At 49.2% G+C, this 23,321-nt stretch overlaps 1 protein-coding gene across 1 annotated transcript in view; it reads left to right on the top strand.

Moving 5' to 3' along the window:
- The first annotated feature begins 927 nt into the window (after window positions 1-927).
- The window catches only part of Efnb2 (ephrin B2), a 44,352-nt gene continuing 21,958 nt past the window's right edge, over window positions 928-23,321 (top strand). The window contains exon 1 of the mRNA XM_059244599.1: window positions 928-1,163. Coding sequence (XP_059100582.1) covers window positions 1,033-1,163 — 131 coding nt within the window. The 5' untranslated portion in view covers window positions 928-1,032. The remainder of the gene's footprint in view (window positions 1,164-23,321) is intronic.

Genomic DNA, 23,321 nt, shown 5'->3' with positions numbered 1-23,321 from the left:
TCGCCAAGGGCCTCGGCGCCGCACGGAGGAACGCTGCGTTCACGGACCCTCGCTCTCACAAGCTAGAGCGGGAAGACAGAACCTCGCCAGCCCAGGCGCGCTGCGGGGCGAGGCGACCCTGCGGGCGCGGGCACAACTGACTCGGAGGCGGCTGACCCTGCGCCCTGCGCCGCACGGGGCCACTCGTGCGCGGTCCGCGGCGCCCAGCGCGGCTCATCCCGGGGGCGGGGCTCACCTGTCAGCGGCGCCCCACCTCGCGGGGCCCAGGGTCGGGTGGGCGGCCGACGGACGGGCGCGCTGCCCAATCGGTGCGCGTTCGCAGAGCGGCGGGCCAATGGGCTGCGTGCGACTGGGCGGGGCCCCACGTTTATAGTGCTCTGACAGCGCGCCCGGCGCGCTGACTCTCCGCGGCGGGGACGGCGGCGCCGGTCGGATTGCGGAGCTGCGCGCATAGCGGGTCCCGGCGCCCTCCCCGCACACAAAGGCCCGCGCGCGTCCGGCGCCCGCGGGGGTCCCAGTGCCCTCCTTCCTGCCTGCTCGGCGGGCCGCGAGCTGCGAGGATTCAGGAGGCGCCCTCTCTTCTCTCTGCGCTCCGGGACATGGAACTGCGCCGACGCGGCGCCCACTTGCCCGGGCCGCTGCCCGCTGCCCTGGATCTATAGTCAAGCGGCCCCTCTCAGGGAGCAGCACCCGCCATCCCACGCCGACTCGCCTCTCCGCTGCGGGCCTTTGTCCCAGCCCTGCGCCCTCGCCGCGCCCGCCCTCCGCGGCTGGCCCGGCACCCTGGAGCCGCACGGGAGCCGGCCGTCCCAGCTGCGTCCGGCGCGGCGCCCCGGAGCCCCGAGTCCGCCGAGCCGCCGCGCCCCGCGCGTTCGACCCCACCCCGCGCGCTGAGGGCCGCGCAGGGCGAGCGCACCTGGCCTCCGCGACCACTGGAGCGGTGCGGCGCGTCCGCCCCGGAGGATTGGGGATCGCGGCCCGTGGCCGGTCCCATCGCGTCCCGGTGTGCGCAGAACTGGGAGCGGCTTGGCCATGGCCATGGCCCGGTCCAGGAGGGACTCCTTGTGGAAGTACTGTTGGGGACTTTTGATGGTTTTATGCAGAACTGCGATCTCCAGATCGATAGTTTTAGAGCCTATCTACTGGAATTCCTCGAACTCCAAGTAAGTGGCGTCCACGATCCCTTCCTCTTCCCCTGCGCCCGGGCCGATCCCTGGGGGTACGCCGTAAGGTCCGGGCGGGAGGCGGCCTCGGAGCCTGTTTCTAGAACCTGAGGCTCCTGTCCCCCAGCCCCCACCCCGCCACATTTCTCTAGGTGGGGACCGGCTGGACTTGTGAGCGCGGGCTCCAAGGGGCTCTTCCTGGGGTTCCAACCTCAAGTGCTCGAGGGTGCCCAACGCCCTGGCGACTCGGGTGGCACGTCGGGAAAGGTGTCGGATGGCGCTACCCGGCCCTCCCTTCTTTTTTGGAGAACGGAGGACGTCGCCAGTAAAGGGGCTTCAGGCGCGCAGCGACTGGCGGGCTCCGGAGACAGGCAGAGATGCTGCGCTCTCGAGGAGCGCGGGAGCCCCCGGCCGGGGCTCCGGCGGGAAGGCGGCAGAAATCGGGGGTCTGGGGCAGTGAAACGTCCCTTTGGGGAGGGGACACTGGGCCTGCAGCGTCCGGGAGCCAGCCGGCGTGGCTCCGAGTCGGCTTGCCAGCCCGAACGTGCGCGGGGAGCTCGCTGGCTGGGCCGGAGAACTCGGGCTGCCAGCCCTCCGCACGTCGGCCTCTCCCTTCGCGTCGGAACCGGTGGCCTAGCCCCGGTGAGGTCCGGGTAGCTGGCTCAATTTTAACGACGCTTTTTGGAAAAGCTCAGGGCCGGCCCTGCCCAGTCAACGCTGCAGCCTTTGCACTCGGGGAGTCGAGAGTCTCTTGATCAGACTTGCTTTTAGCAGAGCGCACAGCCGGGAGGAAGCCAGGCCTGAGACTAACTTTCAGGTCTGGGCTCCCAGGGTGCGCTCGGGGTTTAGAAAATGCAAGCCATCCTTTGGTATACGCGGCCGGCCATGGTCCCAGTAACCGCACCTGGGTGCTGCCTATTACCTCATCTTCCAACTACGGCCAGAAAGTGCTGTGAGGAATTCTGGACTCAGCCCTGGAAGAGTGTGGAGACGCTGGCTGGCTCCTGGCTGGAGGCAGACCTTTGAGATTAGAAGCAAAATCAATGGCCTAATTGGAGTTGAGCGTATGGTGAGTGGCCTCAGAGTAGAGATGGACGAATTGATTTAGAAATTACCCCCATAAGCAAAGAATTGCATCTACTCTCTTGAAAGTGGTCAATTTCAAATTCACCAATATAACTGACCAAACACGTTCCCCTTCGAAAGGGGAAAAAAAAAAATCTCCGGTTGTAAATGACCCGAAGCAGACATTTTTTGCGTGTTTGCCAGGAGGCCCCCTTGTTTTAAAGTTACTGGGGCCGCCTTTGATGTAGTCTGATCGGGTATAGAATTTTTTTTTGTTTTGATTTTTAATGTAAGGTGTTGTATCTGCTCCCCCGGAGTGCCATGGTAGCAGCCACACGGGATCTACAGGCACCTGGTGGTGCCGGAAGGCGCCTGGCTGGGACCTGAGCGTCGCCGTCGCCGCTCGGACTGGGGCCCTGGTGGTGGCTGCTGCTGACGCTTGCTCGCGGTGCCTACAGAGGTCACCCTTCCCTGCCGAATGCTAGCGACGGGCGCGCCCCTCCCCCGCCTCCCCGGGCCTCTTTCCACTTTGCACTTTCACTCACCGCCTCTTTCAGAGGCGGTCTTCTTCTTCTTCTTCTCTCCCCACGCCCCACACCCCCGGTCTGGATTTAATATTTATATTTAAATCTAGCTTAAAGAAATTCCCACGAAACCCTTCAGAGCAACAGAGAGACCTAAGTGTTTTTTGTGTGTGTGTGTTCGTAGTGACCACTATACTTGGGTGTGCAGCAGGGAGGATCAGAAATACTGACTTGTATGGGAAAAAAAAACCAGTATTATGTGTGCTTAGCATCCGGAGAATCCTGTCTTCTGTTGTTACATGTTAGGGAGGGAGTGGTATCTTACATTTACTCACTATTTTGGTCTTTAACAGTATAGTTTTCTGAGCTGCCGCCACAGATGTAGAGAGAGCTGCTAAGGGCCTGCATTTAGGAGGAGCAGGCCTCCCTGAGTGGCTGTTACTGTGACTGCTCCCTGGCCTCCACGGTAAAATGTCTTACAGTTCGCCTGAGGATGGCCTGAAGTCTTTGGAAAGCATGTGGCGGAATGCTATCTGTGGGATCAGAAAGATCTCTTCCTCGAAGAGCAACACAAAAGGGCCTTTTAGTTTTTAGTGCCTGGGGTTGCCTCCCTTATTCACTTTTCCAGAGAAAAGTTTCAGTGGATAAGATGTGGCAGGCAGGTAATCAGAGGCTTGGAAGTTTCACTTCACTTTGCATGAACTGTGGGACAAGTCACTTGTCCTGAAAACGGCATCAGTAATTAGATTTGTTTCATGCGGGGGTCAGCCTTTTTAGCAGGTGGTCCACACAGGGAGCATGCAGCAGCTGTGTGCGCATAGGGCCCAGAAAATCCTTTGTAAACTGGAATCTCCATCACTACTTTAATCACACTGCCAGCCATCTCATCCTGGAGAGTTTATATAATAATCAGAAGTTCTGTGTACTCAGAGATTAGTGGCCGCCCTGTTAGATTCGCCACATTGTATCTGTAGATGCTGGTACTGTTTAGGTCATTTTTCAACTATTTTTAAGTTCTGGGAAGAACAGCAAAGCAAATCATTTCTAATTAACAGTTCAGTAGAATCCCCCTTTCCAGCATAGTGTTTTTTGCCAAAATAAAGTGGCATCTGTTTTTTTTTGTTGTTGTTGCTTGTTTTGATGAATAATAGTTTCACTTTAGGACTAACAATGCTACACTGGCATAGTATTCTAGAATAAATTACACCTTTGAAAATTTCATTCCAGTATTAATTTAAGTCTGGAGGTTTTATTTATTACATACTAGTTACTTTACAAAGCATTGTGCTTATCCCATGTAATTTTTCCCCCATACGTAACACTGAATTCCTGAAATTGATTGGCTTGATACAAAAGAATGGCTGAATAATATCCAGATAACCTGAAACACACGGACCTCCCCCCCAGGTCAGGCCCTGAATAAATACGGGCCTGTCAAATTGATAAACTAAACTACAATGGATAGAACTGTTTAAATAGCCGTTCAATAACACATACACGCCAGCCTACCTTCTATTGTGTCTGAAATTCCTATTTTTGTAGATAAACAAATGCAGATTCAGCCTTGACTGAATAGCGCCTTGAACTATGTGTATGTTCCACAGTTTGCACGTTGTCGGTTTTAATAGAAAGAAAAAGCACTGGGGTGGAGTTGGTACTGTTTCACGTCCACGTTCCTCACATTTTTGTCAGGGTGATCAACTGTAGGTAGTGGGGTCGTCCCTGTTCCACAGCTGAGCCCGGCAGAGTACAAAGACAAACGTGGCAGCCTCTTCAGATGAGGGTCTGAGCGTCCCGGGACTGCACTTCTTAACCTCTGCACTTACAGCTTCCAGCCCCAGAAAAGAGGGCCAGGTTAGGATGGTTTGCTGGGCACTTGGTTCTGAAGCGTTCATGAAGCTTAGCTGTTGACACTTGTCCTACCCATGCAAAGACATGCAAATGGCCCCAGCATTCCACTGCGGTTCTGACTCGGTGGCCGGAGCTGTGGACAGGCAGAATTAGCCGCCCCTGGGACTACCTAAAAACCAGGCCTTGGAATGGTTTCCCTAGTCTGCTGGAGGAGAACTGGTGGATTTAATTAGCTTTCCTAGAACCTCTTCGCATTGACTGAGATGAACCCTGTTGGTGGGTCCACATGAAAACCTCCTTCAACCAGCGTGGGCCCTGGAGTAACTATGTCTTTGCTGTCTAATCTTCAGCTGAAATATTTCGGGTTGCTCCCAAGGAACTTAATGTGTCACCTCACTTGGATCGACATTTCAAAGCACATTCACAGAATGGGGGACTGTCCCCGATCCCAGCATGACTGCGGGGCCGCGTCATAGAAGTGGGAGTGGCGGAGGCCGGGAAAATATGGACTGTAGACCCTGGGGAAAGAATCATTTTAAGGGACAGCATTTTCTTGACATTCCAATGCAAACTTTATTCTTAAAATATCTAACTGCAAACTGGATGCTAAGATGCCTCCCTTCTCCAAAAGATGATTAAAATGCCTCTAGTCACTGCCTGCCTTTGCTACAGACATAAAGAACCTGTTTTTCAGGTCACTTAAACATCTGCATAGATTTGCTTATGAGATCACCCTTTGTTAAAGAGAAGTGTTGAACTGTTTAAAATATTTTGATTAAAATATGCAGATCCTGTAGAACTGCAAGCTTCCAGAGAGGGTTAGCTCTCTCTAGGTAGCACGCCCCCCCCCCCCCCGCCCCCCGTAAAGGGGAGGATTAGAAGGGGGCCGGTGCGGAATAAGAACAGCCAAAAAGGAAGGATAGCAAATGAGACATGTTCCGAACAGCTTGGAAAAACTCCTGTGGCTTCATTGTCTCTATAAAGCCGAAGAATACAAAAGCAAGCAGTCAGCCCTTCTCCCGTGATGGGAGATGCAAACCGTTGACATGGCTCCCCTGTTTAACTTGTTTAATTCTCGTTTTAAATTCAGCACTATAACAGCCGTGTGAACTCTGAAGATTTCTTTAGTAATCCATTTTGTAGTTCGGAATCAAAAACAAAGTGAAAGGGTCTGACACAATTTGCTTTTATTTTTAGGCAAATCAACCCTGGTCATAGTTAATAAGGGGATTACAACCCAGACTACGTCTTTACAGATGTAAAGTAAATCAAGGGCGGCGCATAAAGAAACTGATCCCTTTTGATTGAAGTATGGTAAAAAGGCATAGAGGAGCTAGCAGCAGTAATCTGATTGTATGGCAATAAAACCACCATTTTCTGTCTTTCAGATAAAAATAATGTGGTAAATCCATGCAGTTCATAAGATGTAAAGGCAGATAAAGGAGAAGCCATGGCAACATATAGATTAGCTTGATGTTAGAAATGACATGTCCCTGAAAAGGGTGTAGGGCGAAGGCCCTTGCTCCAGGCTGTTGGGTATTATGTGAGAGCCACACAGACTTGGGAACTCGGATTAAGAATCATGAAAGCCCCACTTGTGGTCTGGGATGGCTGAAGCGGTGGAGGAAAGCTGTACAGTTCTTGCTCATTGGTGGAAGATAATATGGCCAAGGTAGCTTTCACTGACGGCCTTTTTATAGACTGGGATGGAGGCTGATTAAACGCACAGCTCTCTGCAGTCGTTAGGGGCTGGAAGCTTTTCCTGCTTAACTCTTGGCCTGACAGAGACAGCCATTCTGTAGGATTAGCCGCCCTTCGCTGCCCTTGCCTTCATCTATTTGGGCTTCAGGCAGAGACCTGCTGGGCAGCGACGGAGACCAGAGGGAGATAGGTAGGGCCCGAATTATCTGAAAAGAAAACAGAGGCCTTTTGATTTCAGGCTTCCCCCAGGGCCCTTCACGTCCCGGTACTGCCTGTGGAAGAGGGGAAGGAAGGCTGGGGCTGTTGGCCCTTACCTGGGCCCCTAGCTCTTCTGTGAGGTTGATCTTTCCTTCCCTGGGGAAATTTAAGAAAAAGGAAAAATAGCAGGTGACAATGTTGGAAAGGGAGAAATTTCGTTTAATTCAAGTACTCCATCTGGTATGTCAAAACCCATGAACCTTGTGATTCCAGGGGCTCCTGGCTTTCCTGACCACTGTGATTGGTAATCTTTGAGTTGGACGAGATGGGTTTCCCGGTGGAAATTACAGGATTCTGAAGTGATAGTGCTGACACACACTGAAGGCAGAAACAAAAACTCTTGGTGTTGCTGACTGGTTACTGCCCTCTTTCCCCGGGTAAGGGAACTGGAGTTCAGTGCTGGTCTTCCACACTTTCCATGTCAGTCATTAAATAAGTGAGCCATTGACTGCATCCCGGGTTAGGTGCAGAGTGACACCCACAGTTGGTGTAAGCCACCAGAAAGGAAATATTTGCTTTATTGTCACCTTTTGGGATTTTAGGCAAGTCTGACTGTTTCTTCAGGACGAGGGGCTTTCTTCATGGAGTGGGTCTTGGATGTATGTGGCGTACACAAGGGGCCTGGGAGCTCTTTTAATAGGAGCAGGAGGGTGTCTAGTCTCTCCTGCTTCTGTACACAGATGATAAGACATCATTAAGCCCTAAATGTTCTCTTTAGACCCATTTTCTTGACTTTCTTCCTAGTTCTCACGCTGGATCATGGTTTGGGGGCTGTAGACACGTCGCTTCTGTGATCTGTTTTTTTTTCTCTCCACTGTGAGAATTATGAAAGACGTACAGTTGCACACCGCTTCTCGTGCCCAAACACCTGCCACTCTGTACCTTCCTTTCCGTCTTAATTCTGAATCTATATCAAAATATCCATTTCATTTGTCGAGATTCATCAAAGAGGAGGGACACTCTCTCATTTACAGGCTGGTCACCTCCTAACACCTTTCATTCTCCATTTGACAATGATTGCTAATGGCCCATTCAGCTAAAGTATTTGCTTGTTAACGGGGAACAGAGAATGATAAATGTCCAGCAAGCTTGCTGCCTCCTTCAGCTTTTCACACACAGACTGGCGCATATTTATGGCCGGCAAATGACAAAGGGAGACGCTGAATCGCCTTGGCCTCCAGCTTTCCCTTAGGAACAGGGTTAAAGTGATTCAAGAGCTATGCAAGAAAGCCCTGCATGTGTTTACTAACTGTCCAGAGGTGAGCTCTTCTTCGCGCCTTTTCTGGACCCTCCATTCCATGGAGCATATCTGGGCGATATATTTTAGAAACAGCCTCTATTTCTAAAAGGGAGGGGGAGGACTAGACTGTAACAAAACCAGGAAAGTCGTGAGGAGATGGTAATGGGTTACCAGGATTCCCAGTGTAGCAGCGTTCCAAGCAGACCTGCTTCTGGGGTTGCAACACGGAATCAGCAGCGGCTCATTCAAATAGTTTCCTTCAGTGTATAAATTCAAATACTTGCTGATTTCAGATTTTAAAACCATAGTCGCAAAAGGCTCTCTTAAAGAAAGCGGGTTCTGTCTGCCCAGAGTAATTCTCTAAACAGAACAGGAAGAGCAAATGGGTTCTAGTGAAGAAGGTAGCGTTCCATCCTCCACAGCAGGAGTAGGAACTACCCAGGGGGAGCACTTTCCAAATGCTGTGGATGGGCCACTGGTGATCTACACATTCAGAAAACATCCTATTCATCAGGGTTGTAAATAGATGAAAAAGAACCCAGTTCGTTTTCTCCCTCGAAATTCAGTTGTGTCTAATTTTAATTACATTATTTATAGCACTTCTCTGGTACTGAAGCCCCTGTTGCCACCAAGACATACACCGACACTTTTTGTGGACACTCATCTTGAGTCTCCCTAGAACTTGTGAGTGCTGTTCCTAGGTTCAGCGTATCTGTGTTAGAAGGGAGTGATTTTAATGAGGCCTCATCCTGACTGAGGTATGCGTGTTGTAGGGCACAGCTTGCTTCTTCCCGTTTGCCTGGGCTGTTTCCTCGCCTATGTGTATTTCATGGAGTTTCTGTCCTTCAAAGGCAGAGATGTCTTTGAGATGACCTCTTCCATCCACTCGGGATAGCAGATGAGCCTGAGGCACAGTGTGGTTGGTCACACCTCCTGACAAAACCCTTCAGTCCTTGCCTTTTCCCCACTTATGTTTCCTTACTGTGTCCCTAAGAGCATTCATCCTCAGTCAGAATTGCCCACAGAAAACAGATCATTAGGAAAGATCCTAGATGCATTGTCTTCTGTGATGATGGAGATCTCTGTCCAGTTTTCCTTTGCAAGCCTATAGGCCTGGCAATTAACTCCAGGTCTCTATATGCAGGGCCGCTTCCAGGGTGCCCAGAACCCCAGATCTCTCTCTGTGTGCAGGGCCACTTCCAGGCATGCCCAGAACCCCAGGTCTCTACGTGCAGGACCACTTACAGGCATACCCAGAACCCCAGGTCTCTATGCCCAGAACCCCAGGTCTCTGTGTGCAGGACTACTTCCAGGCATACCTAGAACCCCAGGTCTCTATGCCCAGAACCCCAGGTCTCTATGTGCAGGACTACTTCCAGGCATACCTAGAACCCCAGGTCTCTATGCCCAGAACCCCAGGTCTCTATGTGCAGGACTACTTCCAGGCATACCTAGAACCCCAGGTCTCTACGTGCAGGACCACTTACAGGCATACCCAGAACCCCAGGTCTCTATGCCCAGAACCCCAGGTCTCTGTGTGCAGGACTACTTCCAGGCATACCTAGAACCCCAGGTCTCTATGCCCAGAACCCCAGGTCTCTATGTGCAGGACTACTTCCAGGCATACCTAGAACCCCAGGTCTCTATGTGCAGGGCCACTTCCAGGCATACCTAGAACCCCAGGTCTCTACGTGTAGGGCCACTTCCAGGCATACCTAGAACCCCAGGTCTCTACGTGTAGGGCCGCTTCCAGGCATGCCCAGAACCCCAGGTCTCTACGTGCAGGGCCGCTTCCAGGCATGCCTAGAACCCCAGGTCTCTAGGTGCAGAGCTGCTTCCAGGCATGCTCAGGTGCTCTCCCCTCGCCTTTTTGGCAAAGCAAGGGGCAGACACTGCCTTATTTCTTCCAACAGTTCACTCACTTCCGACTCTTGTGGGTATCCAATAAGTATCTGTGGGATGTGAAGGCACAACCCAGATTAATGCTGTTGGCTACCTGTGTTCTTATTGGCTGTCAAAGATCCAAGATCCACACTCCAGATCCAAGGCTCCTGAACTGAAGGGCACCAAAGTCATCTTCAGGGATTGTGAAAACTGGTATCTGATTCCTGGGGGCTAAGGAGGGACTGGGAGATACACACTTAAGCAAGCTCCCGAGATGTCGCCAGTTGCTGGTGTTGGTGGGAAAGCAAATCCAAGAGAACTGTTACCTTGGGTCAGCCTTTTGTGGAATAGAAATCTAGCAGTCTTCTTACTTTCAAAGGCTGTTTAGGGCCCTCGAGGAAATCTGGCCTTTAACCTGCCCCCACACCCCGTTCTTCCTTTTATAGGTCACAAGGGCCCAAGACAATTGGCAGTTGTAACTTGATTAATTCAATAAGTGTTTATTAATGGCCAGGTCCATTACTCTGAGAATAAAGTCAAGGCAGAAAAATCTCTTTCCTTGAGATTTAAATGCCAGGTAGAAACTGGAATATTCCGTGCTGGGATGCCATGGCATTGTATGTAGAGGTGATAGGGGAAGACCAGAAGGTGGCCAGTCCTGGGTAGGGGTTCAATCCAGGTGAGAAGAAACTTGAGTTTTTAAAGACAGTAGTTTCTCTAAACAAAGTCATGGTAGATTGCTGAAATCTAGTAGTGCGCAAGCCAGAAGTCTCTTATTTTAGCGTAGGGTAGTGTCTGTAATGTGCCTCTGAGTGGCCATAGTGCAGAGTCAGATCCCACAGAGTGGAACAGACAGGCCCTGTGGAAGAGCAGCTCATTGATTTCAGCAGCCTTTCTGATGTGGAGATTATCAAGGACCCATTGTTTTAAACATGAGTGTCATCATGGCCAGGTCAGGCCATTGATTTCTCCAGGGCAGTGGCTTGGTTTGATCAAGAGCACAGGCTTTGGAGTTCACCTGTGTGAGCCAATCCCTCCGTGTTGCCTATTTGTCCAGCTTTACGTCAGAGACAGTCACATAGCAGTGCTGAGTGAAAGTCAGCTCTGAGCTTGGCACAACAAACCAGTAAATGTCAGCTACTGTTAATAAAATTCACTGGCTGTCCACCGAATACCATCCCCATACAAAGAAAAAAATGAAAACACTTTGTTAAAGAAGATGAACACTAATATTTTAAGCTCTCTGGTGTTATTTTGTTTTTGCTTGCCTGTCATTGCTGCTGATTCTTTAAGATTCTCTGGTCCATGAAGCACCTTTTAATTCCCCATCCACTGTCAGTCTAGACCTTCTTCCTCTGCTTCCCTGTTTCAGTGCTTTCTCAGAACACAAGTGTGTGAACAAGCCTTGGACATTCTTGTTAAACTCTTCAGCTGTGCATTAAGAGTAGGTTCTAGCCGGGCGGTGGTGGCGCACGCCTTTAATCCCAGCACTTGGGAGGCAGAGCCAGGCGGATGGATCTCTGAGTTCGAGGCCAGCCTGGACTACCAAGTGAGCTCCAGGAAAGGCGCAAAGCTACACAGAGAAACCCTGTAGGTTCTTTGGCCAAACCTGTTCCGTGTATCTTAGTAAAAGATGTTTGTCCTCGATGAATACATGAATCCAGCCTGGGGTCAGGGATGGGCAGTGTGGCAGTTTTGGTTTTGTTGTTGTTGTTGTTGTTTTTGATGGTTTTTTTTTCTTTTTTTTCATTTAGAACCCCTACTTCCTATTGGACCCTGTTTTATGTAATAGCAATCGTATACAGGGCTTACCACATACCAGCTGCTGCTCCAACTGCTGGATACATACCTTTTAAACCTTCTTTCTATAATTTATTTATTTTTATCTTATGTGCATTGGTGTTTTGCATGCATGTATGTCTGTGTGAGGGTGTCAAATCTTGGAGTAACAGACAGTTGTTAGCTGCCATGTGGGATTTGAACCTGGGTCCTCTAGAAGAGTAGTCGATACTCTTAACCGCTGAGCCATTTCCCCAGTCCTCCATCATTAAACCTTCTTGCAGCCACCAGTGGGAAATATTTTTGTTATCCTCTTAATACTAGTGGAGAAATTGGGGCCAAATTGATTAACCAAGTTACCCAAGGTCCTCAGAAGCTAAGAAGTAGGTTTGAACTGAAGTGCTTTGGTTTCGCTCTCTGGCTGTTAGGTTCTCTGCCCTTCTTTTGTGCTGTCGCAAGAAGAGGTTGGCTGTGGGTAAGTTAAGTGTGTATTTGCTCAAAGCAGTCCACACAAGGTAGAGAAAAGAGAGGCGTTGAATGCGATCTTCCCTTGTTCATTTGAACGTCCAGCAGCCCTCATTTCTGCTGGGTGTCCGGTTCTAAGGGATCCTTTGAAGCTCAGATCTGACAAGACCATACCCACTGGAAGCAGTCATCATCAGACCGTCTGAAGGATGACTGGGCGGTGTTTACAGTATATAATGTTAATGCATTTATTGTGCAGGACCCCTTTGACTATGACATTTTCCTTTTAAGAATTTAAGTGATTGGTCAGTTCCCCCTGGGAGAAAGTCAGGCTTCCAGAGTCACCTCCAGTTTGCTGCTGAGTGTGTGTCAGGAGCTAAGGAGATAGTATGACATCTTTTTTAGAGTCTAGTCACAATTAAATGCCATTTTATTTTGGATTGTGGGAACTGTGCCAGCTTCCAGCTTGTCAGAGCTGAGAAGACTCAAATCAAGCCCAGGCCTATTTCTACAGCAAACGGGGAGTCTGGCTTCTTGCCTGTGGATTCATTCAGTTCAGCCCATCTGGCTTTTGATGTTCTGCGAGTTTGGAGCAGTTTGTTTAAGGAAGCCGGGCGGTGAATATTGGTGGGCCTGGGGTTCTGTGGACTCCACAGTGTCCTCCACTCCGGCATCTGCCTACCTGCAGCACAAGCTTCCGGAGAAGGCAACCATGTCTTCACTTCCTTGGAACTGAGACTCTAAAAGTGCCACCGCATGGCATCCGCTCAGCTAGCTCTTCCCTGCCCAGTTCTCTCTGTTCAATGTCAGCCTGCTGGAGTCACTGTTAGGACCTAACTCTGGAACTGTTTTGTGATTCGGCCAGGGAAGAGAATTACCGCAGAGCACCATTCATTCATATTTCCATCATGTGACATGGTCCTGGGTGATGTGTATCAGTCAGTAACCAATTCCACTCCTCCTTTCTGCTGGTGGCAGTTTTACCCATTGGGTTTCTCTTCCCCCTCTTCCCCTATCCCACTGGCTGTGACCAGAGGAAGGTAACTCCTACCACACCCACAGGGACCTGTGCCTGACCCCTCCCCTGGAGCCTGGGAAGGAGGAAGTGCTGGGAAGCAGCCATTTAGGGGCTTGTAAAGCCATGGCACACACAGCCTTGTAAACTGTTTGCTAGGCCTATTAAGCTTGCCTGTCAAGGAGACTCCCTGCTCAGACCCAGAAAGCTGAGTGTCATGGTCCCTTCTGTCTGTCGTGGACTTACTCCTACTTCTGTTGCAGAAGCACCTGTTGGCGTGCTGCTCTGTGGGGGGGAAGGAGGGGGCAGGCATGTGGCGGGGGAGTGGGGTTCTGTTAGTTGGACACCTGGCCAAAGGGAAAGGCTTTCATCTTAGTAGGGACAAGAGTGAATTGTGTTCCACAAAGGCAGGACACTTTGAAATGAAGAAACATGGTGGTAGGGAGGAAGAGGATGGAGGGCTGAAGGGACAGTGTGCACGGCCAGGACTACCCCTGGATGCCTGGTCTTGGAGTGTTGAGGAGGCAGACCACTCAGTCCTCGTTAAATTTGCATGTGGCTCTCATCCCTGTGACTTCACCACTCAGGTAAATGAGCAAATGGCTCTGGAACAACAGAGAACCAGCTGGAGGTGCCCTTTGGACCCTTTCTCTGTGAGAACCATCTTCCTCTCTGGGGCCTGGCCTATAAATAACATGGGTCCCACCTTCCTTTATAGACTCTTGCTAAAAGCACGGCTGGGAACATGACCGTGCAGGTGCTAACAAATTACAGTTGAGAAAGAGGGCTGCAATGCCTCCTGTCACTGGGGTTATGAAATCGGGGTTTCAATCGGGGAGCCTGCCTGGTCGGCTTGCCGGCGGGGCCGTCTGGCATGTACCATCGCTCTGCTTGCCTGCTCACTGCACACCCCCCACCCCTCCAGCTTCATGCTCTAGCCCTTGAATCCTGCTTTGGCTGGCCACAGAATTTGTGGGGTTTTTTTCTTTTTCTTTTTTTAATTGAAGGAGGGAGTAGAGCAGGCAAAGAATGTTCTTTGGTCCACTACGTCAATGAAACCTTAGTTTTGTTCTTAATTCCATAGCAGATTTAAATAGTGCCTGTTAACCTGTGGAAAGACAGCTATGGCGTCTGCCTCACGCAGGTGAAGTCTGACTTGGAAACGATTAATAGGAGATACGTTGTTTCAACCTTAGCCTGATACAGGTGTGCGAGTGAAGGTGTTGAGGGGGCAAAGACAGTTACATGGATAGAGTTGAAGTAAATACCTGCACTGTTTTCCCTGGAGGGGGAACCAAACCGTTTAAACTGTGGGAATATTATCTTTGAGCATCTCAAAGTGAAATCTCCTTTAGTGACCAGTGTTTTCTAGCACCATATCACAAACACACAGGAAAACAAGACGAACGTCAAAAGACGTCAGTTTCTGTGCAGTTGTGCGGCCATGTAAGCTGTGACGTTCGGTGTCCTTTTGACCCACTGGGAACTGCAGGAAGACAGAGGGGAACGATGGATTTGAAGAAATGTGTCCCTCGTGGTGTGACTGGAAGGCAAGCTGAGGCCGTCAGGCCGGAGGCCCTCCACCATCACGGGGGTGCTCGGTGAGCAGAACTTTCTTCGGGCTGTAGATGGGTCCCTTCCTTCTGTCTCTCGGTGCCCAGGCCAGCTCCTCACCTGGTGGAGTTGCTGAACTGGTTCCTGGGGCTGTGTAGTCTCCAGACGCTTGGATTTCTGCGCTTCTCATCTTTCGGCTTTTGAAAAGGTTTGGCTTGTGGTTGGTGTGAAGTTTGAAATGCTCACCCCCCACCCCCTCGATGTCTCGCATTTTAGAACACTTTAATGGTCCCCAATTGTACAGCCTGCTTTTAGGTCCCCTTTCTTATCCTTGAATAAATCGGGTTCAAGTTGCACAGAGTATTTGTTTTAGAAAACTGAAAGAAAGGGGCACCTGTGAAAACAGGCCACTGTTCCAACACACACACACATTCGAATTAAAGCAGAAAATGTCAGTTAGAGCCTCCAATTACTACTCACTTCTTGGAGGTTTGAAGCTGTTGGGAAGATAGCGGTGTGCTTGCTGGAAGTTTCAGGGTAATTACTTGTTACTCTAAGCATGGTATCTGGTAACCTAGTTCTGTGTGAACCTGACACCCCTATAGCTAGCTACACCCCACTATTTCTCTGGTTTCAGAATAAGTCTGTGTAGAAACTTGTTCTGATGTTAAAATGCCAAAGGGGGCAGTAAAGTGCTGTTCACTAAAAAGGGGGAAAAGTGTTTCCCGAGTATTTCTTCTGGAGCTGTTGCCTTGTCTGTCCTGGGTGCTACTCCTTCACTTATTCATCTTGTAACAGGTGCTTCTGTGGGGTGGGGTGGGGGTGGGGGGGCACTTCTAGAGTAACTGATTAAGCTACTGCAGCACTCTAGTAGGAAATGGAGGTAACGTGAAATGGAATATTCTGCCTGTTTATATCAAGTTCACACACTCATGATGTGAAGCCTTTCTCCCAACTGCATGGAACATTCCGGAAAGGAACGTGTGATGCTAGCTAGCCTAGCTGCATGCGGACATCAGAGGCGTTGCCGAGTTGAAGGCCAGGGAATGGCCTGATCCTGAGGGGTTCTAGTGTCCACTGTCAGTGAGGGCGGAACTAACTCACACATTGTCATCGTCCCCCCCCCTTCCCTGCGGCCTTTACCACTGAATTAAAGTAACAATACAAGCATTTTATGGAGAAAAGTGTGTTTCTCAAAATGTGGCAAATCTCAAGTGTCCTTGATATACAGTGCTGGCTCAGGAACAATCTGGTGTGTGAATGTGATTTGAGGGTTTCTACCTTCCAGGATGACCCAATTTGTAAAGCTCATTCCTTAAAAATGTCAGCCCACTTCCTGATTTGCTCAGTGATGAAATCTAATTCTATTTAATCTCTTATTTCTCATTTTTTGGACAAATATCTGTTCTACATTTGTCAACTAGGGGGCTGTTTAGTGCGTAGACCACCCTGTGCATTCTAGGGCATTGCATCAGAAAGTTAAAAGATCTATAAGCCTTAAATATTTAAAATGCTTTCAAAATTAAAGCTAAGAAAGCTAGTTCAAAAAGCTAGCTCAGGTTTCTATGTCTGTTCACTGTTTGAACTTTCGGAGTCCTGGGGGTTGAACCTAACCACGTACGTGACAGGAAGGTGCTCTGACCCTAAGCTGTCTCCTCGGTTCTTTCTCTGCGTTTTATTTTGAGACATGGTCTCCCTGAGTTGCCCAGCCTGGCCTTGAACTCACTCTGTAGTGCAGGCAGGCCTCAGGACTGTGACCCTCTTGCCCTTGCCTCCTGTGGAGCTGGGGTTACAGATCTGTGCCTCCAGGCCCAGCAGGTTTAGTTTTTGAAGCTGTGTGTTGAAAAGCAATGCCCAACCTGCTCACAGAGTCTGCTGACTGAAGAGAACTTTGAAGCCCACTGACACCTCAAAGTCAGCGTAGCCCCAGATGGTCACAGGTAACCAACCATTGATGGCACGGTTGTCGGTGTGTGCTGGTCTCTGTGGTCAGTCCAGTACACACCACATGTTTTCCAGAGGTATCTATTTCCAGCTCCAGTAAGTCATCTGTGCACAGTGGTCATACACAGTCCTGGGTTGCCTAACAGTGAGGCCTCTTCAGGGGATGTGTCTTTAGATGGGTCTGGGCTGTATGAACAGCTCAGTGTTTACTCACCCAGACTAAGATAGCTACAGCACCACCTTTCCATATGCAGTCTGCGATTGACAAAATGGCGCTGTCAATTGTGCAACTGTACTAGATGCCGTTTTAAGTGAAAGGAAGCCTAGGATTTTCAGTAGGGTGTGCCGTGTATTCGCGTGTGCATCTGACTTTGCAATGTTCTGCAAGTAGGACAACTTACTGTCTCCTGTCCTCCCCTTCAGTTTTCTGTGGCTGCATCGTCTTCTCTGTGAGCTCTGGGGACATACTTCACAGACGCTTCGTCCCTGACCTGATGGTGCAGAAATAGGAAATAGTTAAATTGATTTTTCTGTGTGAACCGTGTTAGGTAGCAGCTGACATTTTCTCCTCAGAAGCTGTTGCTCAGCATTTCTAAGCCTGTGCTGTCCTCCTCTCTGGAGGGGGCTCTACCTGGCCCAGTTCCCTAGACATAGGAACTGGTCATTGCTATGTGTTGCTGACTTCACCTGTGCGGTCACAGACAGCATCAGCATCCGGTAGCTGTGCAGTCATTTCTAAGATAGCCTTTGCGTTTTGCCCCTGTGAGGAAACACGTAGAGTGTAAGGAGGCGTCTGCACAGAGGTCCATACAGTGGAACTAGAAGAAGAGCAGGGGGAATTGAGATTTCCCTGATGAGAGAGAGGTGATGGAGTAGAACTTTAGGTCCACAGCTCTGTCACCCACCAAAGGGTAAAGGTCAGAGGTGAATCTGGCAACAGTTGCCTCCATCTGCTCCCAGGCTTCTGGTGACATGGTGTGTTACACCCACAAAAATCGTGTTTCCAACCCCATCAGCTGATCTGTGTGTTCCCTGTGTTATTGTGGCATTTTAAACCAGCCTGGGTTCACACACAGGCTTAGGTTTCCTCCCCTGCTCCTCGTTAATTCTGCTGTGTTCTCAGCTGTGAACATGAAAGAATACTAAGTTGTGTGATGTTAATAGAGGTTTTTACAATGAGAAGTATGAAGTTGAGGTGTCTAATTTAAATTATTAGAGATCTAATTTAGATTACTAAACATTAGTGTCTACTGTACAGATCATTAGAGTTACTCAAAGTACCCTGTGTGGAGCACTTTTGTGAGAGTCTAGTTTCAAACCTGAGTTAAATCAATAGGCAACCCACAGGTAAAAATAGATTCTGGCGTCAAATCCTTTTTACACCAGGCCTCCGGCTTTGGAAACCCTACTTCGGAGTTGCCTGTTTTGTCCCAGTTCCGTTCTCTCTCTACTTGAGTCAAAGTCATGGAATCTATTGTCTGCTTGGAAATGATTCACTGGGGAAAACCAGAGGAGTGGCCTGTTTCTGCTCAGGGTTCCCCCGTAAGGCCCTGGGAGCTCCCCAGGGAAAGTGAATGGAGCTAGGCGGCAGTGCTTAGGCTGCCATGGGGTGGTCCATGCTCCTGGCACGCAGACAGCAGAGTGCTGATACTCAGTAGGCAACATGGAGAGAAAATGTCCGACCCTGCTTTGTTCTGGCCAGGCGGGGACCATTGTCCCGGGCCTTAAACGTCCCTACTCCTCTGTAGGAACGGTGTGAGTGGTGGGTGGCTGGTTTTGGTTGCAAGGTGATCCTTACCTGAATATGCCAAAACAAGTCAGAGTGTGGCTCCCAGCCTCGGTTACCACCAGTAACTTAACATCAACGGGTTGTCGTCACCGTAACTTTTGGAGCACTTTCTCCTGGTCACCCCTTGTCAACGTATTGTTGAGGGTTGCCTACTGTTCTAGGCACAGATGTGTGTGTATGAGGTCTGACTCTCCCAGGATACACCAAGGAAAACAAATGCAAACCCATAGCTTCAAAAAGGGCTCTGTTTACTGACTTGACTATCTGTAACAGATTTTATGGCCTTGTGTTCCTCTAAAAGGTGATTGAGAAGCACCCCGTTTGCCGTTGATAAACACTGTCTGCCTGGAATATTTGGAGTTCGTCTGTAACTTTACATCTGAAATACAAATTCTAGGTGGTGGGCCCATTTCTCTCTCCTTTTGGTTCTTGGCCTCCTAGAGCAAGGGATGGATGCCAGGTGGCCTCCTCAGAAGGCCCTGATTGGCCCAGCTATCGTACGCAGGGCAGGCAGCTAGATTTCCATAGCTTTTCGTGGGATTCTTGCAAGGCTGAGTGTGTATTGACTTTCTTTCTCTTCCCCTTAACTTCATAGCTTATCTATGAAAAACTTGATCTAGGAAAACATGTATTTCACAAAACCAGATTTAGATACTAATATGATACAGTGGGAACTGAGAAGGGCAGGGCAGGGCTTTTCCTGTTGGGTTTCATCACTCTCCCCGAGGGCTTTATCTTTCGACAAGGTGTGCTTGTGTGGCTTAGACTATAGGGTGAGAGGTGAGGGGAGCAAGACTCAGCTCTGCATCGGACAGGTAATGGTCTTGTGGTTAGCGGCCACTGGATGTGTGTGGCAGCCATCTTATGCTTTAAACAAGGAGGTTGGAGGTTGCCAGAGGCTGTGGAGACCCACAGAGTCAGGGTCAGAAACTGCCCAATGAGTCAGTGGAATGACACATTGGCTTAGTTCCACTATGTGTTTGTCCCAGTGAAATGGCTTGTCTTCAGAGCTCCAATCTTACCTGTGACCTGCCATCAGTTTGGGGCACATGATGTGACTTCAGCATGTGTCGCCGCTGTTAGCTTGTGTTTGCTCACTCCTGTTCTCCCACTAGGACATAAAGTTGTTGAGCGTTTTTTGTGATCACACACGTGTGGGAGCAGCCCTCCTTTGGGGAGTAGAGTTGTGAGCTCCTGAAGACCCAGTCTTCATCTCTTAACATCACTCAGAACATCTAGAACAATATGCAACTTGCTGGACATGCACATTTGTAATCCCAGCCCTTGGGCAGTGGAGGCAGGGGGATCAGCAGTTTAGGCTAGCCTCACTTACATAGTAAGTTCCCGGCCAGCCTGGGATGTATGAGACTGTGTCATGGGAACTCTTTCCCTGGGAAGATGTAAGCAAATGCCTACTCCGTCCTCGTAGGACACCAACAACGAACCAAAGTTTGATTCCGTCAAAGTCCAACTTGGGGAACCAATGAGTATTTTGGGCTCCTTTGCAGAGCAGGCTGAGGGATTGCCTACAAGACCGTGGGTGACCCAAAAGTAGCCACACCACTGAATAGTCTCACGCCGGCATGGATGGCAACTTCCCTGTAGCTGCATCGATGGACTTTGCCTTCAGGAACCTTTCACAGTTTGTAAATGCTAGCACCTCTAGAGCATACAAGACCATGTAATACAGAATTGCATACAGCTAGCTGGCAGGTGACATCAGAGTCCGAAGGTGCATGAGGAAATGTCAGCAGGCAACAGGCCCGATCCGAGGACTCTTGCAAGCAGTCACAGCTGCCGGATGAAACGATGGTTGTGCGTGGAGGACAGCACTCCCCTGTCCCCGTCTCACAGCAAAGCCCCAGTGTGGTCGTTGCGTTGCTCTGGCTCTGGGAAGGGGAAGGCGCTCTAGAGGTCTGCTCTGAGAGTCTGTGGTGCTGTGCTGACCCTCCACAGACAGACTTCAGTCGGTGCAGCCCTTCAGGGTGGAGTCCTTGCCTGTGGATTGCCATGCAGAGGCTTCCCTCTTTCTTTCATGAACACTTGCAACAGCAACATTTTCTGGGAAAAAGATCAAATTCCGGTATTTATCTTCCTTGAAGCTTTAGAAACAGTAGGTTTGGCCCAAACTATATCATACACATGTACTTAAAACTTAAGATCCCACCCCTCCAACTGTGTGTTCACAGGTTACCATGCTGCTCCGTCACCAAACTGCACACACTGAATTAAAACTGATTTGCAAGATGAATCAAAAACTCATTAAATTATTTATGTGATTTGTTCCTCCTGAAAATGATCGTAAAAACCACAGCAGTTCTTGAAGCCACACCAGCTGATGTGCCCAGTGTTGCACCAGTGTTGGGACTGGGGCCTGGTGACCTGGTGATAGAAGAGACTGCTGGGTCGTGACTTATCTGAGTAGAGGGGACCACCTGTGTGATGCCAGAGTTAAGAGCAAGCAGCGAGAGAACTATCCTCACAGAGACCTTGGGAAAAATTTGAATGAAGAGAGAGCTTAATGAGCCGGACTTCAGACCTAAGGGATACTACGGCATGGGTGGGTAGGGGTGGATGGGGGAGTGTCCCCAAGACTTGCACAGATACACTGGTCAGCTGGGCATGGTGCCTCACCCTTAAAGAATTGAATGGGAAGATGAGAACACACACCTCAGTTAGAAAGACCCCGGACTGTCGAGGTCAGGGAACCATCCCCTCCCACTACAAGATGGCGAAAGTACTGGCCTGAAGGACTGACAGACTTCTGTTTTTATGTAGGAGACAGGTACCAAGGCTAGCTGGCACGTTACATGGTGTCCCACTGTGCCGGCTACACCAACTGCAGAAGGAACAGATTAAGGAGAGGGAAAGTGTGAAGCAGGACGGGAAGCCTCAGGTGGGAATTGGCCCCGTGTTTGCCGGTTGGTTTGTGTGAGCCTTACGGATTTCCTTTAAAGGTCGAGGGGTAAGAAGAACCAGGAGGGAGAGCCATTTAATGTTCATGGAATTTAGTGTAGTACCTGTTGCCCCCCATCTTGTCCTGCTACAACCACAGGACATCTCAGAATCACTTTGGGGAAAAGGAGGAGAGGGTGATACGTGGGCCCCGTGGAACTTTGTTGAGTTTTATCCAGCAAGAAGAACCCACCTAGAAAGAATGAGTTGTGTGTGGATGCCCTTTAGTCACTGGAGTTGTATTTTCCCAAAGTCTCCTGATAATTGTGGGAGATGACAGAGAGGCCTCTTCAATAGTTCTCTCAGTTTGTTAAGAGTTATAGAGAATTCTTCAGCAATATATACATGGATGTTTTAAATTCATTACAATTTATAAATTCATTTTGAATTCTGTTTCACAGAAAGATTTCATTATAAATCGATCCTTCTCACCATTAAATACACACACAAACACACACACACCCATTTGTATATCCAGGGGAGGGCTAGTGCAGGTGGCAGTGTGTTCTACAAGTCAGAACGACAACTTGGAGGACGCTTCTTCCACCATGTGGGTCCCTGGGATTGAACTCAGGTCATCAGGCTTGGTTGCAAGCCCCTTTACCCACTATGCCATCCTGCCTGTCCTACTTTTGTTTTTAAGTGAGTGAACAATAAATATCATATGTTCTTGCTAAAGGGACTAATTTAATTAAACAACAATAAAAAAAACTGATGTCAGTGGACCACCCTCTCTTTGAGGTTGTGTAAGAACACCCAAGGAAGTAACAACAGGCAACCTTGTGCATATGCAGTGTGTGTGTGTGTGTGTGTGTGTGTGTGTGTGTGTGTGTGCGCGCGCGCGCGCGCGCGCATGCTCATGTGTGCCTTAAAAAAGTTTCAGGGAGTTGTTTTATTTATTTATTTATTTTTTAGGACATGGAGCTGTGAAAGGAATGTATGTTTTGGCTGGGAGGAGCAGTGGGACCCGGAGGGAAGGAATAGGGCATGTTTAGGACCAAGATACATTGTATACATGTACAAATTATTTTAAAAATTAAAGTATCAGTTTTGAATATGAGTCTGAAATGTAAGTTGTGCCTTCTGCTACTTTGTAACCGAATAATACACTGGCTGAGAACTGGCGGCTTGTTACATAAATCACAATAGTTGGTGTGGATTTGAACTTTGGGAGCCCCATCATCCTTTCCTTATCTGTTGCTGCATCCTGGCCCCAAGGGTCATCAAGGCTGGTGGGCATCTCTGGCTAAATAATGCCAGAGTCCAGGCTGGAAGGACTGGGAGGCAATGCTCTGTTCGGGAGCTTTAATATTTTAATGAGCCTGCAGGCTTGGCCGCTCTCTCTGAGCGTGTTGTTAATGTTAGCACTCACAGAAGGATGTTCATTAGGAAGCTCTTGTTTCAGTGTCTCAGAGAAACTCCCCATTAGGGAAGATCTTTCAGCAACATGGCCAGCAAGAAAGGAAAGGAGGAGAGCTTTTAGCTGGGAGCATCCAAGGGATTTTGTATCAGTAGTCTTAGTTCTAAAGATTTGTCGAAGAATTAATTGGAGCAAATACATCTCAAGGGAGGCGGGGAAAGGGGAGATTTGTAGACCAAGGAGGTACTTGTTGTCCTCACGAGGAGAGGGCTCTTCATCTTGCAGCTGAATCAATACGACGCTAATTATTTCTGGTTATCTTTTATGGGTTTGTAAGACATTTCTTTTGTTCTGTGTAATAAAAAACCCATTGTTTGATCAGTGACTGACTAATTATGATAAGTAATTCGAAACATTCTTGATGAAACTTGTCTATTAATTAATATCAACAGCACATGGAAACTACCAGGACAACAAAGGTTCTGTGCATGCGCTGTTCCTGGAATTGATGGGATCTCTCTGGCATGCCCAATAAACCGCGATGCCAATGGTTAAAAAATAACAAACAGGTGGGAAGGTCTGACTCACCACCAGGGAAGAGTTGTTATAAAGGTGCACAAAAGAGTATTGGAATATTACAAGGGCGGGGGTGAGAACCAAGTGTCAGCAGGCTGCTGGGCCTTGTGGTTCAAAGAAAGGATAGTTCATCCTTTTGTTTTCTGAGGTTAATTCCTCAAAGCATTTGTCCCCTGAAGATACCATTGTTGAATCAGA

The sequence above is a fragment of the Peromyscus eremicus genome, chromosome 17, assembly GCF_949786415.1.
Source record: "Peromyscus eremicus chromosome 17, PerEre_H2_v1, whole genome shotgun sequence".
Lineage (NCBI taxonomy): Eukaryota > Metazoa > Chordata > Mammalia > Rodentia > Cricetidae > Peromyscus > Peromyscus eremicus.
Note: the sequence above shows the minus strand (reverse complement) of the source record. Positions and strands in the feature narration are given on the sequence as shown.